The 17835-nt window shown below is 36.2% G+C and overlaps 1 protein-coding gene across 2 annotated transcripts in view; it reads right to left on the bottom strand.

Moving 5' to 3' along the window:
• Nucleotides 1–17835, bottom strand: part of LOC127838470 (dyslexia-associated protein KIAA0319-like protein) — an 87971-nt gene that overhangs the window by 35507 nt on the left and 34629 nt on the right. For both annotated transcript variants that reach the window (XM_052366253.1, XM_052366254.1), the window contains exons 6-13: nt 14126–14674; nt 11210–11308; nt 10444–10544; nt 9643–9730; nt 8720–8809; nt 7133–7265; nt 3787–3851; nt 1361–1521 (exon numbers count right to left, since the gene is read on the bottom strand). In XM_052366253.1, coding sequence (XP_052222213.1) covers nt 1361–1521; nt 3787–3851; nt 7133–7265; nt 8720–8809; nt 9643–9730; nt 10444–10544; nt 11210–11308; nt 14126–14674 — 1286 coding nt within the window. The remainder of the gene's footprint in view (nt 1–1360; nt 1522–3786; nt 3852–7132; nt 7266–8719; nt 8810–9642; nt 9731–10443; nt 10545–11209; nt 11309–14125; nt 14675–17835) is intronic.

Here is a 17835-nt window from a genome sequence, read left to right on the forward strand (position 1 = left end):
TCTGCGTTACCAAGTTGTTATTCAGCATCTAAATATTAAAGTCCACGCTTTCCCCGAGGAAGAATGACGTGATGTTATACATGAAGTCTAATTTTGGCATGATTTTCATCTGTGCTTAAAAACACGAGAAATGTGTCTCTGTTGGTAGAATTTACTTAATTTTCCGTGAATAACGAAATCTGGAAATGATTTCGGATAACACATTTAATTATATGCATTTGAAAATACTTCAATTAAATAATGCATTTTGATATACAAATGGGCATAACACATAATGTAATAAGTAGGTAAATAACGTGTTTTGAGATTGCCAAACTATGCATATTTATAGGTCTGCATGCATGAATGACCTTACAAGTTATATCACGATCCGGAATGAAAAGTACTTGGTGAAATTTAAAGAAAGACGCGTTTCTATTCTCAGAATTTCACTTTCACTTTCGCAAACTTTTCTGAAAGGAGGTACATGTAACAGTTTAGATTGAGTCGTCGATTTGTCGTAATTACTAAATATAAACGATTTTCAATGCTCTCAAATAGCGTCACGTGTTTCACGCATGTTAAATGGGAATTCCCCAATCCCACAATTCAATTTGTATATGCACTTGCGTTAAATGGTGGACGACATTCATCGTCAATATTTGCCGTAATTTGGTTTTGAAAAAAAGAAATCGTAATTATACTTGATTATCCAGTAATGGATAGAATTGGGACATGCAAAGATCTATCAATATAATATGTTTTTACATTGTACAGTATACTAAACATGTGAAAATCTTAAAATTTTCTATTCTTTTTAGACCTCATTTTAACTTTTTATTCTCTGAGAACAACAGTATTTTGTCCCTGAAATGTCTAGAATTCGCTTTTGGTCGGGGGGCTTTGCCCCCCTGACTCCCTTACCAGGGCCTTGCCCTGGACCTACAAGGGGGCCTAAGAGGCCCCCTTGACTCCCGCCCGAATCGGTTACTTTTCCAAAATAATCCTTTGTTTACAATCATAATAACAACCCTGTAATACAGCCCAGGACTAATATGCTAGTTTTTAGCACTTAAGAATAGTGTTATTTTAATTGTCTAAATATAATGAATAAATTCTTTATTTAATCTATGATATATTGTTTTTAATTCTTGTTTTGCCAAACTGTGAACTGTGAGTCCCTTTAATGCGAACTTTATTGAACATATTTTGTCAACTGGGCTGCATATCAGCCCTCAGTTTGACACAAGATACATTGATCCACTTATTACTCACAGTTTAATGCATGTGCGTAAACTGTTGTCCCTGATTAGCCTGTAAAGTCTGCCCAGGTTAATCAGGGACGACACTTTCCACCTAAATTGAATGTTCTTCATCTCACCTGCATATCAGCGGCCAGTTTGTCGCTGGATACCTTGATCCACTCATAACTCACAATGCCCTTGTCATCTGTGCTAAGGTTACCACTGAGCACCACAGAATTTTGGGGTAGGTTGATCACGATGTCTGAACCTGCGTTGGCCTTTGGTGGGTAGTCTGTCTCTGAAGTGAAAGATTAATTCATAGAATTGAGCCTCGATCTGCGAAAATGGGATTTAATGCATGGCCTTGAAGTGCCGTCCCTGATAAGCCTGTGCAGTCTGCACAGGCAAATCATGGACCACATTTTCTGCCAGGGGTGTGATTGAGGCAAAGTCAGAGGGGAGGAAAATTCTGTTGACTGATTTTGACTACGCGAATGGCGCGCATAACGCAATGACAAACATAAAAACAGACATTAAAATAAACAACTTTTTGAACTTCATAACAACATTTCTTTATAAAAACCTGTTAAACTTCACATTTAACATACTGAGGATGCAAAGTAAACAGTTAAGTAAGTATTTATTGTGATCAATAGCAGCAGTTTTTCAATGTATTGAATTACAGTTAATAGACTAAATATAAACAAACACACTTGAGTGTTCTTCTGGTGTTAATGATGTATTAACTGAGTTAAATTAATATATTTAATTTGTTTACCTTTCAATACCTTGCATTTCACATCTTCACTCAGTTCACAGCTATTTCAGTTAACTGAACAGCGTGACAAACATAATAAAGCAGAATATGCATATGAATCTGATTATACACAGACCCACAGACATATAAATCAAATCATGTTTGTCTATTTCCATGTTCGAATGATACTCTTCTAAATTGTTTTACTTCGCGAGTAGACTAAACTCCAATTTGCAAACACTGGTTTCCGTGACACAAATTCAGTGGGCACATTTCTTAACAAAATATGTGTTGCTTGTATCTAAAACGTAGTCTTTTTTTTTTTGACAAACACATTTCATTATTCCTATCAGACTAGGTGATGTAAGTCGTTTATTTGATTGCTATTTGTTATTTCAATAATCTTAATTTTCTCTTCACAACGGCGCCATTTTCAAACAAATCACAGACCGCATTTTAAGAACACGATTTTAATTGGAAGATTGGGAAACGACAGCCAATTATATGGCTCGTTTTAAAAATGCTTAGGCATAATCTACCAGTGTAAAATGCGGAGAGATTTCGCGGGCCGCGGATATTTCGGGCCGCTTATGAAATGCGTCCGCGGAATCGGTGGTAGCCCCTCTCCCCCACATTTTTTAAAACGAAATTACGCAAATCTCAGAAGTGATATCCAGGACAACCCGATCCGAGGAAATCTGCGGATCCGCGGAAAAATCACACCCCTGTTTCTTAAAATGAAATATATCATATACCCAGAGGGTCATTCCAGATTAGCCTGTGGGCACTGCCAAGGCTGCATTCCAGATTAGCCTGTGGGCACTGCCAAGGCTGCATTCCAGATTAGCCTGTGGGCACTGCCAAGGCTGCATTCTAGATTAGCCTGTGGGCACTGCCAAGGCTGCATTCCAGATTAGCCTGTGGGCACTGCCAAGGCTGCATTCCAGATTAGCCTGTGGGCACTGCCAAGGCTGCATTCCAGATTAGCCTGTGGGCACTGCCAAGGCTGCATTCCAGATTAGCCTGTGGGCACTGCCAAGGCTGCATTCCAGATTAGCCTGTGGGCACTGCCAAGGCTGCATTCCAGATTAGCCTGTGGGCACTGCCAAGGCTGCATTCCAGATTAGCCTGTGGGCACTGCCAAGGCTGCATTCCAGATTAGCCTGTGGGCACTGCCAAGGCTGCATTCCAGATTAGCCTGTGGGCACTGCCAAGGCTGCATTCCAGATTAGCCTGTGGGCACTGCCAAGGCTGCATTCCAGATTAGCCTGTGGGCACTGCCAAGGCTGCATTCCAGATTAGCCTGTGGGCACTGCCAAGGCTGCATTCCAGATTAGCCTGTGGGCACTGCCAAGGCTGCATTCCAGATTAGCCTGTGGGCACTGCCAAGGCTGCATTCCAGATTAGCCTGTGGGGACTGCAGCCAAGGCTAATATGAGATGACCCTTATTGCTTTGTGTATAAGAAGTTCATCTCATTTATATGATGGCACTTATGCCAACGTAGGGGTTAAATAAAAAAGAAAACTCAACGTTACAATTACTTTTTAATTAAATCTATGCCTGCTTGTAAAAGACAAAAATCTTGAATGAAATAATTAAAGGGATTGTCAAATAATATTCCTCCTTTGTACTGGTTAGCCCATTAACACAAATAAATCAGAAATTATTTCATTTATAATCAAAAGGATTGTGTTAACAGTTTTAATTCAAAATACCTCAAATATCCAGATTATATTGTGAATGTCTGCTTAAGATGATAAGTTATTGGCTTTAAAGTTTCTATAACGACATTGAGTTTATGTACCTTTTATAACACCGACATTCGCTGTTTTAGAGTTTGTAGCACCATCAGAGTCTGTCACTGTCAATCTGTTAACAGTCACAAATATATTAATGACATTAGCTGACAATGTTCCAACAAAAATATTTCAATAAAGGATTTATCTCAATTTCAAATACACCCTAACCTTCATATTTAAAAACTTGAACGTGTCACAAGTAAATTTGAGGTACACTTACTTGAATGTGTAACAAGTTGATTTGCAGTACACTAATTTGAATGTGTAACAAGTTGATTAACAGTAAACTAATTTGAATGTGTAACAAGTTGATTTGCAGTACACTTATTTGAATGTGTAACAAGTTGATTTGCAGTACACTAATTTGAATGTGTAACAATGTGATTTGCAGTACACTTACTTGAATGTGTAACACGTTGATTTGCAGTACACTTACTTGAATGTGTAACAAGTTGATTAACAGTACACTCATTTGAATGTATAACAAGTAAATTTATGATACACTCACATAACAGTTGGATGTGTGAGTATGATGTGTGCTTACTTGCACAGGAATTTGCAATACACTCACCAAAATTTGTAAGAAGTGATTTTGGGATAGATGAAGTTGACCATATACTGGTAGTAAGTGAATAGGCCAAACACATACACAAGTAAATTGACTATTCACTGATTTGAATGTGTAAATGAAGTAAATTTAAGATACACTCACTTGAATGAGTAATGTGTGATTATGCCATGCTTTTACTTGAATGTGCCACTTGAGAATTTGCACTACACTCACATAAACGTGTAACAAGTAAATGTGCAATACATTCAGTTGACCGAATACTTAGTGACTTTGACATACACTTGCTTAACCCTGAAACAAGTGAATTTACCAAACACTCACTTTACCATTTAACAAGCAATTTTGCAATAGACATACTTGAAAGTGTAACAAGTAAATGTTCAATACACTGATTTTAATGTACAACAAGTAAATGTGAAATACACTGATATAAATGTACAACAAATGAATGTGCAATACACTGGTTTGAATGTGCAACAAGTGAATGTGCAATACACTGATTTAAACGTACAAGTGAGTGTGCCATACTGACAAAGAAGGTGTAACACATGAGTTTGTGCTACACTGACTTGAAAGCATAACAAGCAAATATGCAGTTAATTTGCAATACACTCACTTGAACATGTAACAAGTTGATTCACAATACACTCACTTGAACGTGTAACAATTTAATTCACAATACATTCACTTGAACATGTAACAAGTTGATTCACATTACACTCACTTAAACATGTAACAAGTTGATTCACAATACACTCACTTGAACATGTAACAAGCTAACTCACAATACAATCACTTAAACATGTAACAAGTTGATTCACAATACACTCACTTGAACATGTAACAAGTTAATTCACAATACACCAGTCTTGGACGTAACCCACTCGACTGTCGACCGAGTCGAGTGATTTTTGCGTCAGTCGAGTGACAATTTTAAGCCGGTAGCCCGATCGGTCGAGTGCAATTTTTCGTTTCCGAACTTAGTAACATGTCCGAAATAGATTCATATAGACGCTTATTCAAAACTGCATTTGTTATTTCTCTTAGGCAATCATTGATTAGACGCTTATTAAACAGTGTTGTAAGTCAACCTCGCGAGACGCTATAACTAGTATTATTACTGGGTGGAGAACTCGCAGCGATATATTTGTTTTAATGTCTTTTCTGCGATATTTTGAGGGCGCAACGTACAAACATCAACTGGAAAATGACAATGAAAGTTGCAACATAAATTATGAACAGTCAATGAAAAGAAAATTCCAACCGTTACGGAAAAATAATCGGTCATGGCTTAGTTTTGTATTGGGGACTTTGATTCAGAGCTAGCATTGCTGACTGGCTGGTAAGTGCATTTCATACGTAATGTACAAAAGCAACATGCAATTAAATATCATGCTCTAACTTACAAGTATAGTTTTTAACAGATAAAATTAATCTGTCAAGGAACGAATTCTGACATTAAAATTTAAATTCCAATGTGTTATCATACAGCATTTTAGATGCTGGTACAATCGGCGACAAAACAGATATGGCTTAGGCAATGGAACTACTGCTACAAATGTCGTTTTAGATTAACCCTTAAAGCGCTGGAGCTGAATTTTAAAGGCCTTTGCAAACAGTTTGGATCCAGATGAGACGCCACAGAACGTGGCGTCTCATCAGGATCCAAACTGTTTGCTATTCTGATAGTATTCTTTGAAAAAAATTGAAGAAAATGCTAATTTTAGAAATTCTGCAGACGACATTTTAGCAGACGACAAATTTCCCAGCATGCAAAGGGTTAAGAAGATTCAGAAGTTAGGGCAGAAATTTTACCTTCTTATTCTACTTCTTACGCACAGCAGCACAGGTATTATTGCTAGTTTGACATTGCATTTACTTTTTTCAGATATTTGAGTGGAAAATTCATATCATGTTATAACATTGTTTTTGTTTTCAGGCAGCCTTTAAGAGCATACCTGACATGTCAGACCTGGATGTCGGTGACTAAGACATTGATCATGATGGAATGGAGATGTCTGGAGACCTTGTGTTTATTTTTTTGTCAGACATTAACTGTGAATAAAACAGAATCAAGTGTTTACTTGTTTAATCTTTATTGTTCTATGTTTGTTCAATACAAACATAGTTACAAGTGTAAAGAATTATAACTTTTATTTCGGGCTAGTTGAAATTGATTCGGGCTAGTGAAATTTCCAAGCTGGTAGCCCGGCTGGGCTAGTGCCTAAAAAAAAATAATGCCAAGACTGATACACTCACTTGAACATGTAACAAGTTGATTCACGATACACTCACTTGAACATGTAACAAGTTGATTCACAATACACTCACTTGAACAGGTAACAAGTTTATTCACAATACACTTACTTGAAATCGTTATAATAACATTTGTGATAAACCGACTAAACAAGCAAGTCTGAGGTAAACCCACTTGAAGATGCCACAAGTGAATTTGTGGCACTCACTTGAATGTGTAATACACTCACTTGAATGTGTAATAAACTCACTTGAATGTGTAATACACTCACTTGAATGTGTAATACACTCACTTGAATGTGTAATACACTCACTTGAATGTGTAATACACTCACTTGAATGTGTAATACACTCACTTGAATGTGTAATACACTCACTTGAATGTGTAATACACTCACTTGATGGTGTAATACACTCACTTGATTGTGTAATACACTCACTTGAATGTGTAAAACACTCACTTGGATGTGTAATACACTCACTTGAATGTGTAATACACTCACTTGAATGTGTAAAACACTCACTTGAATGTGTAATTGCCAGGCACAAGGTCGGTCAGTGTGAGTATGGCCGCCTCCCCGGCGATGGTTTTATCCTGCAGAGGGCCTTGTACCATCTCCCATTGGTACTTGACTATCTTGTCATCATCCGTACTATCTGTGAGAAACAAAATATGAGCTTAATGCACGTGCATTAAGTGTCATCCCAGATGAGCCTGTGCAGTCCATGCAGGCTAATTAGGGACCACACTTTCCCCATTTATGGAAAATTTCCTTTGAAGGAATGCTCTTAACATAAATCCAGTGAAGGCCAAAAGTGTGGTCCCTAGTTAGCTTTTGCTGACTGCACAGGCTTATCTGGAATGAAATTATACTAGCATGCATTTAGCCCACTTTTTCCTGAACAAGGATAATATGATCACCTTATAACATGGCTGCAATCATCAAATGAAACAAGTGAGTTTTGTTCTCCAGCTCTAAGACACTGGCTGGTAAATGAATCAAAAAGATTTAAAGGCAAATAAGAAATTAAGTTTTACAAAAGTTATTACTGTAATTACTCAGTTTTCAGACCCTCTTTTGGCCAAAATAATTATATTTTGTGACTTAATTTTCGGACATGCCCATATTGGTCTATCATTAATGACTCAAAATTTACGGATGGTATATTTTACAGCGCTACTTTACCAGATTTTGGCAGTGTATTCGCTTATCTTTAGACACTTCCGCCATGGATTTTTAAAAACGGATTGAGGTCATAAAACCTGCCTGAGGGCAATGGACCATAACATTTGCGTAATTGGGTAAATAACCATGTATACCGGTTGAAAACAATCGCTTCACCCAACTGCATTTTAAATGATATCTTCCTATTAAGGAGGCAGTATGTTTAATGTTTTACTTGTTTGTTCTGTATAACTTCAGGCAAGAGTTAGCAAAGCTGTGAAGATGTATTTATTTCAAAGTAGAAACAAATTGTGCATTGATTTATAGCTTTTATTCTATATAATTATACTTTTCGGACATTTAAATTTTGTCTCTAAATTTTTGGACACGGGTAATTTTTGAATATTTTCCATATCTTAATTTTCGGACATGATTTTTTAAAATTATTTTTAAGTGTCCAAACACTTTAAGTAATTACGGTACATTTAATCAAATACTATTAGAAAGCATTCTGCTCACACAAAGTTACAATAGTTTTAACTTAGACAATATTAATTAAAAAAAAAAAATATGTTGATAAAGCCAGATAATCTAAGGCCTTTGCTTATGTTTTCCCTGATAGACTGTGAATAAGGAAAATAAGATATAATATTGAACCACATAATTTCGTTTTAATGTCCTATATGCATTTATACAATCAGGATAAGCTATTGAAATCCTGCTCCTAAGGAAATATGGATTTCATTCTCATTTCATATAAGAAAATGAAATAACAAAACTGGAAATAAAATCAACGTTTAATCAGGGTTTTTTTCACAATTTTGGGAATGGGACAGGTCCTTTTGGATAGGGAAATAGTTTTTCCTAAAATTTATGAATTCATTTTGTTAATTTTATGATTGCAAATACTTTAAAATTGATAGTAAAAGTGATTTCAGAACATACCAGAACCATCCAATATGGCAGAGTTAGGCAGTTTTACCACCAAATCTGATGGCTTCACAACTGCAACAGGGGGCACATTCTTCCTTGTAGCTGAAATGAAAATACGCAAGACCTTTAATATATCATATAACCCAACATAAAATGTCAAAATGGTACATTTTATTTTCATGAATTTGAGAAAATCCTCCTGAACAGCAAAATGAGGCAAAACAGAAATTGTTATAAAAAATCAATAAATTGCTGAATGCATACATACTATAAATATTATTTTCAAGGAAGCGCCCATGTACCATCATTGATGATTGCTTCGTTTCCTTATTTTTTTAATAACAATTCATTCATAGCTTAATCTAACCATTACATCTCTAAAAAGACTGGTCCATGGTCTCTTTCCATAGCAAAATTTTCCATTAACTTGTAGAAGCTTAGAAGACAGACATCTATTCGTTTAATAAGAATAATATGTTGTCCTCATTCAAAATGACTCAACAGGTTTTTGAGGGTTTACCAGATAACTTATCTGTATTTAAGCTGAAAAGATATTTAAAATACTTTCAACGCTTAAAAAAGGATATAACCCATTTTCTGAACTTTTCCAAATAAATCTATCTTTATTTTACACTTATTGGGATATTCTCTAAATTCAAATACTACAAATATGGCATCACATATATTTTCTGAGATTAACCAGAAAACGTTTACAATCTCTACAATCTATTTTCTGTCCCTACATTCAGTATTTTCACTATCATCTATGCCATGCCCAGTATTCTCACTATCATCTATGCCATGCCCAGTATTCTCACTATCATCTATGCCATGCCCAGTATTTTCACTATCATCTATGCCATGCCCAGTATTTTCACTGTCATCTATGCCATGCCCAGTATTTTCACTATCATCTATGCCATGCCCCTACTTACGAGGCAATACGCTCACATTCACTCTCGCATCTCCAAACTTGTCAGTGCCCGTCACTTGAACACGAAAGGTGTAAACACCAGCAATAAGCTGTGAAATAAAAGAAATTAGAACTTGTAAACCCTTTGCATACTGGGAAATGTGTCGTCTGCTAAAATGTCGTCTGCTGAATTTCTAAAATTAGCATTTTCTTCGATTTTTTTTCCAATGAATACTATCAGAATAGAAAACAGTTTGGCTCCTGATGAGACGCCACGTTTTGTGGCGTCTCATCTGGATCCAAACTGTTTGCAAAGGCCTTCAAAATTCGGTTCCAGCACTGAAAGAGTTAAAGAGTGCTGCTTGTACTGTGAATATGTGTAAACCAGCATTTTGGCTCCTTAGCGCACAAAGGAGATTTGTGACATTAGGTGTCACATGGTACCTTTTTGCACCAATGGGGCAATTTGTACTTTTTCTTATTCACGTGTCATTATGTTAGATTTTTTTGTAAGAGGTGTACAAGGTTTAAGATACATTACATATCCAGGAATGTGAAAATACCAAAATAACATTAGTAACTTGTCCAAGTAAACTGCAATCCACAAATAATGCTGGTTATGTAGAAATGAAACTATAGTTAAAATCAAGGTCTCTCTGAAAAATTATGACATAATACTGACCATTTGTTAGAAAAAAATGTTGGTGAAACAGTAAAATCAACTCAAATATTACAAGTCTGGCATGGCAAATAAACAAACAAGACTTGAATAGAAAGTCTTGAATTCCACAACCATGATACAACAGTAATGCTAAAACCTCACCTGCGTAAGGACCAGGGTGTTAGTGTTTTTTCCCGCCATATTGCCTGTATTCTCTCCCCCAGGATGAGCCTCAAGGGTCCAGTCATAGTGGTAGGGATTGTCTACAAGGTAACACACAAAAGATACAGGGTTGTAACAGTATACATGCCCTATCAAATTAGGGCTATAAACACATTTTTTACATTTTATGTAGCAAGTTTGCCAAGGCTAAGTTCAAGGGCATTTACCTTTGAAATATTGATTTTGCCACATCTTGAACATATGCCCGTACACTGCACTGTGATTACATATTTGTATTTGAAAGTTTTAATTTGATCGCTAAAGTAAAGTAGTTCACTCCACAAACTTTGATGCGGACAGACCAACAGAATCATTCCAATATACCACCTCTCAAACGTTACTTGCAAGCGTATACATATACATATATATAATTTTCAATGTTAAAGGTCAAAACTGTACAACAGGTAAAATGGTTCCCTCACAAGTCTTATATCCAAGCTTTCCAGAGTTTTTCTGTCAATTTTGTTGGTTTGGTTTTGAATTTTTTCATATAGATAAAGCATACTTTTCCTGAATATTCATACACTATTAAAATGCAGATAAATACAATTCCATTCTTATTCACACATTTGTTAAAAAACCTTTTGTTGTGTCTTCATTATGTTGCTTATTTATTTTGTGTACACTTCATATTTTCAAACCAGGGTCATTTAACACCTAGTTTTAAAAATTCCCCAAATCCCTGCAGATGTAAGTTGAGTATAACCTTTATCCTCCTCTGGTAGGGTGAAGGCTTTTAAAGTGACTTGGTTGTCTGGCAACTGGATGACCTTGTTTGGTCCTATTGAAACGGTCAGCAAGGTCACTGAAAGGTCACACACGCAAGGTTGAACAAAACTGACCGGAAAGACTTTAAATCAAGCAGTTAGATGACGTTATGTAATTATATTTTGATTTAATGACATATACAGTCATTTAAAAAAGTTGCAATTTGTTTTCAGTTCTCTTTATTTCCACATTTTTTATTTTAAAAAGAGGATATTTGTTGACTTCGGTGGATTATCGATTTTAATTCACAAGTGATCATAGAAAATGAAATTTTCATTAGTGGCGCAGCCACGAGTGAAAATATATATTTTCTATGATCACGAGTGAATTAAAATCGATATTCCACCTAATCCAACAAATTTTCTTTTTCTTTTATGCTTTTTTTCACAGTTTATATACATTGTTAAAGAGTTTAACTAAAGAATTTCGCTCGGATAATGACGTCATTTCGTAAAAAAAATGACGTCATTTCACAGTAAACAGTGAAAATTATCGATAATTTTCATAATTTTTACTGTTTGAAACAATAAAATTATCAGTTTTAATTCACTGATATTTCTCTATAAACCACCGGAAAGAATAGAATAAAACAAGGGTAACTAGAAATGGCGCGGCAGAGGCCGACGCGTATCCCCACGCCGAATGTTTGACCTAGATGTGCCCCAGGGTTGGTAATGGGGCCATGCATAGCTGAGATTGACCGTATTGTCATAAGAGAAGTTCATCATCAATTAGAAGTGAATTGGTGTAGAAATGAAGAAGTTATAGTAAAAGGCAATTTTGGGTGGGTGTGACATATGTGGGCAGGGCGCCCCAGGGTTGGTAATTGTGCCATGCATAGTTGAGATTGACCGTATTGTCATAAGAGAAGTTCAGTATCAATTTGAAGTGAATCGGTGTAGAAATGAAGAAATTATAGTAAAAGGCAATTTTGGGCGGGTGTGGTCTATGTGGGCGGGGCCCCAGGGTTGGTAATGGGGCCATGCATAGTTGAGATTGACCGTATTGTCATAAGAGAGGTTCAGTATCAATTTGAAGTGAATCGGTGTAGAAATGAAGAAATTATAGTAAAAGGCAATTTTGGGTGGGTGTGGTCTATGTGGGCGGGGCGCCCCAGGGTTGGTAATGGGGCCATGCATAGTTGAGATTGACTGTATTGTCATAAGAGAAGTTCAATATCAATTTGAAGTGAATCGGTGTAGAAATGAAGAAATTATAGTAAAGGCAATTTTGGGTGGGTGTGGTCTATGTGGGCGGGGCCCCAGGGTTGGTTATGGGGCCATGCATAGTTGAGATTGACCCTAATGTCATAAGAGAAGTTCAGTATCAATTTGAAGTGAATCCGTGTAGAAATGAAAAAATTATAGTAAATGGAATTTTTTGGTGGGTGTGGCCTATGTGGGCGGGCGCCCCAGGGTTAGGATTGGGGCCATGCATAGTTGAGATTGACCCTAATGTCATAACAAAAGTTCAGTATCAATTTGAAGTGAATCCGTGTAGAAATGAAAAAATTATAGTAAATGGAAATTTTTGGTGGGTGTGGCCTATGTGGGCGGGGCGCCCCAGGGTTGGGAATGGGGCCATGCATGGTTGAGATTGACCGTATTGTCATAAGAGAGGTCCAGTATCAATTTGAAGTGAATCGGTGTAGAAATAAAGAAGTAAATGTAAAATAACCTAAAAAAATGAGTGATAATTTCTGACGCGGCCCCACCCCAACCGCTATAACTTTTGACCCAGGGGTAAGATCAAAATTCCAAATAGTGCAGGGTCGCACATATGCTCATAGCTACCATGTGTGTAAGTTTCAAGGTTCTAGTGCTTTTAGTGTAGGAGGAGATAGTGGCCAGGACGGACGGACAGACAGACAGACAGACAGACAGACGGACGGACGGACGGACGGACGGACGGCGGAGATAACCACAATATCCCCACCTTTTTTTCAAAAAGCGTGGGGATAATAATATTTTTGTGTTAAATATATGGTCAATTATGGCAATACCATATGGTTGAATATTTAATGCAATATACCCGGTACTTATCAAATCTATGGACAAAAAAATGGACAAACAGACCAAATTAGCCATTAGTGTTTGTTGTCAAGTTATACCATGGGGAGGAAAATCTCTATAGACTGGTTAAAATGATTATAGAAATTCATTATTTCCAAATATATCCTGCAGATTTTATGTATAACTGGTTTACAATAGCCTAACTAAAAACAGAGAAAATATTGAAGTAAATTCCTTTTGAAAACAAAAAGTGACACAAAAAATCTTTTGAATTATTTTGAACACTACTTACAGAACACAGGTGTTCTTATGAGAAATAATAAAGTCCCAACTGACTGAAAAGTGAATGGGATGTCTGGACATTGGGTTTATCATGCAATTAGACTGCAAAAGTTGTCTGTCTCACACTGTTATTTTCAGTACAGCCAATTAATTGCAAAACGACAGGAATGAGCGATCATCAATGTGGAAACCATGCAGACAAATAAAAACCATCCCGTCCTCGAAAATTTGAGTCTGTTGTTATTACAAATGATATAAAAGTATAATAAAGAAGGTCGGCATAAAAGCTGATGACTGGTTTTATTACCCATGTTTTAATTATTATGTCATCCTTATGATGCATTATCTTGGTTGTTTAAAACTTGCAGAAATTGCTTAACAAATTCCATCATTTAAGTTCAAATTTTGGTCTTTTTTTTTCAAATACAACTTAAAGATAGTTTTAAGGCAAATAAGGGATTATTAGGGAAAAAATATTTTACATCAAGGGAATGTGCTAGGAAAATTTCCCATGAATACAGAATCCCATAATTTATGCGCTGAGTTACACGAAGAACTACCTGCTGGTGTTGTATTTTTCTTGATCTCTGGAATAGGCATCATTGTTGTGGTTCCTTGACCAGTGCTCACTTTAACAGTAGTTGTACTAATGAATTCTCTATCTCCTGATGATCCATCTGATGTCGCTGTTTTCTCAGTTAAATTCTTAATTAGGCCACTTCCACCTGTGTCGGTTGTCACGGGCATCTTAGAGTTATCCCCCTTGTCCACACACTTCCCCGACGAATCTTCCTCGAAGCCTTTCTCGCACATGCAGACACCGTTGCGGGCTTTGCTTCCCACAGGCAAAACACATACCTTACTCAGCCCACAAACGGTGACCCCATACTCGCATTCCAAGGGTGACTCAGAGTTATGGCCCTTGTTTGCTACTTCCACACATTTCCCAGACATGTCTTTGGTGAAGCCATTCTTGCACGTACAGACACCATGGCGTGATTTGGAGCCTGCGGGCAGAACACATTCCTTGTTTTGCCCACAAAAGGTGATTCCGTACTCACATTCCAATGGTTCACCTGCTTTTTCTGTAATCATTCCAATGAATGAATCTGAAAAGAGACAATGGGCAGAAGGTTATTTCTAGTTAATAATATTTAACACACATGTATACATTCTAACCACAAGCAACACAACTCCATTCTGAGGCAATAACACAAACATTATGTATACTATGCAAGATACTAGATGCATTATTTACCTCATATACTTCCCAAAGTAGGCAGAATGTACATGCAGATATCTCGAAAACCTTGTTTGCACATTCAAATATTATTCAGAATGATTAACATAATACATGGCACTTGAAATACTTGTATAAGTACAAATACAAGTATAAGAGGTAACCCCTACAATATTTTCTAATAAAAAATCACAAAAAAGTCCTTCGAGTCAAAGCCAGAACATGTTTCATTTCAATCACCTATGCATTAATCAACGTTCTTAACCCATTTATGCCTAGCGTCTAGAGAAAAGGCCTTGCCAAACAGCGTAGACCCAGATGAGACGCCGCATCAGGCGTCTCATCAGGGTCTGCGCTGTTTGCTTAAAAGAATTTCTGTAAGAAATATTCTAAATATAGAAATAAATATACTAGACATCCCTAATTTTGGAAATAAATTGGTCCAATTAAGAAGGATGGGAGGGTCCATTAGGCATAAATGGGTTAAACTGTGAAAGTTTAAGAAAAGCATGCCAAGCAATTAAAGAGGAGACAAAGTCTACAAAATTATGGCAAGAATGGCACTGTTTTGTGAAAAAAAGACTATGGGCTACAAGTCTGGCAAGTTGGGTTGCAGCCGAAATTCTTTCAAGCTTGCCGCTAGCTGATAGCATTTTTTCAGCTGTGAAAATATTATTAAAATCTGTCCAGTAATTTCAATTCTGGCTGCATAAAACTAGTATATATAAATGCACCCGAAAGAAATATGACCACTAAGCAGGCAGGTTCCTTTTTGTTCAAGAACAAAAAACAATAATTCTGTGTAATCTGACACTTAATTGGAACATAGAAGTTTCCCAGTAATTGATGAGGGAATATCAAGATATCTAGTTATTGTTTGATATATTCATAAAACCTGTTACAATCTGCAAGCACACAATAGGCTAGCCTCTGGATTGTTATGAAGATATGAGTCGCATTCTGAGAAAACTGGACATAATGCGTGTGTGTAAAGTGTCGTCTCAGATTAGCCTGTGCAGTCCGTAATCAGGGACAACACTTTCCACTTTATTACATTTTTCGTTTAAATGAAGTCTCTTCTTAGCAGACTGCACAGGCTTATCTGGGACAACACTTTAGGCACATGCATTATGCCCAGTTTTCTCAGAACGTGACTCATTTTATAGATTCATAAAACCTGTTACAATCTGCAAGCACACAAGCCTGGTTATCAGATTGTTATGAAGATATCATTTCGTAATTATACTGTCTGTCACAATCACTTCTGCCAAATATTATTATTGATTAACTGATCATGTAATTACAAGACCAAATAATAGACATTTCTTGGAATGCTGGTTATACGTGTGTATTAAGAAACTGTAAAAAAAAAAAGAGAGAATAAATTAATGATAAGTTTGCAAGAACCGGGAACTTATTCACCAAACTAGTCATAGACTTGAGAATAATTAACACTGAAAACTTAGACACAAAAAAAGTGCTTAAGGGTTTGCCTATAAGATGATCTAAAGGAAGGATAAGGTAATTTACCCATTCATGCCTAGCGTCCTGAAAAAAGGACATTGCAAACAGCGTAGACCCAGATGAGACGCCGCATGATGCGGCGTCTCATCTGGGTCTGCGCTGTTTGCTTAAGGTAATTGTAGTAAGTAATATTCTAAATATAGAAATAAATATACTAGACATTCCTAATTTTGAAAATAAATTGATCCAATTTACAAGGATGGGAGAGTCAACTGGGCATAAATGGGTTAATTGGGGAAGTTTAACCCTTTACCACTTAGATACATGTACGCATTTGCATTTTGTAGTAACTTGTAGTCCCTTAGAAAGTTAAATTCAATTAAAGACCTTTCTTACTAGATGTTTTTAAGACTTATCTCCAACCCTTACATACTGATGAGTAGCAAACAGCATAAAACCTGAAAGACCACGAGTAACTCGCAGGCTGTTCTCGTTTTATGCTGTTTGAACATAGCCATTTTTACTTTGCTTCTGAGAGGGAAAGGGTTAATACCAGTCAATTAAATTTAATCAAATTTAAACTAAAGCAATTCATGTAAATGACAATATGAAGAATATTCTGTATTCTTAGTCTTAAGTCTAATAATTGCTTTATGAGTATTGACGTTTATGCTTGAATATAATTTTTTTTATAAATATTATACAAAATAAATTAGTTTACACACTAGAAGAAATTTAATCAATTTAATCATTCTTTACTAAGTATACAGTTACAGTCTCATTTAGCTGGCGCAAAATATGCAAGAACAAAGCTGAATACTAATGAGCATTGCCCTGTGTTAAGGGGGTTCAATGCATGTGCGTAAAGTGTTGTCCCAGATTAAAGGATTTTTGCTAAGAAGACTTTCTTTAAACAGAAAATATCATAAAAGCGGAAAGTGTCGTCCCTGATTAGCCTGTGCGGATGCATTAAACCCCTTTTTCACAGAGCACGGCCCAAATATAGTAACAAATTCATTAGTCCCATGTTAATGTTGTCTGGCTACTTTGATGCTGACAGCAGTTGTCTATGTATAGAGCATTCATTCTCCATGCTTTGAGAAAAAGATCAATGGATGGATGAATAATAATGACAATATCAATGACATGGAAATGGGCAATCATAGAGGACAATGGTTCATTGAACAGGCATATAATGGGCCCGTATTGTTCTAAGGAAACTAACTGGTTGAATCCAAATAATCGTCTAGAAAATTACTAGACAGTCATCAACTGTGGAAAATGATCAATCACTTCGATAGAAATATCAATGCGACCTGTGGTATCTACTTTTAATATCAGTTTGATAAAATTAAATTATGTAACTGTAAATATTTTGTATGCTATTAAATAAAAATATCTATACTAATGTTTATTTATATATTTGTGAATTATCCTCATTTGTACGTTGATTTATATACCCTTAATAAGACACAGACTGTACTAAATACATTAAAATATCTTTGTGCATGAATTCTGTAAATATAATCACCCCTACAATGTTATTTTTCCAAAATGAAATTCCAC

This window comes from Dreissena polymorpha, chromosome 7 (assembly GCF_020536995.1).
Source record: "Dreissena polymorpha isolate Duluth1 chromosome 7, UMN_Dpol_1.0, whole genome shotgun sequence".
In the NCBI taxonomy this organism is placed as follows: Eukaryota; Metazoa; Mollusca; class Bivalvia; order Myida; family Dreissenidae; genus Dreissena; species Dreissena polymorpha.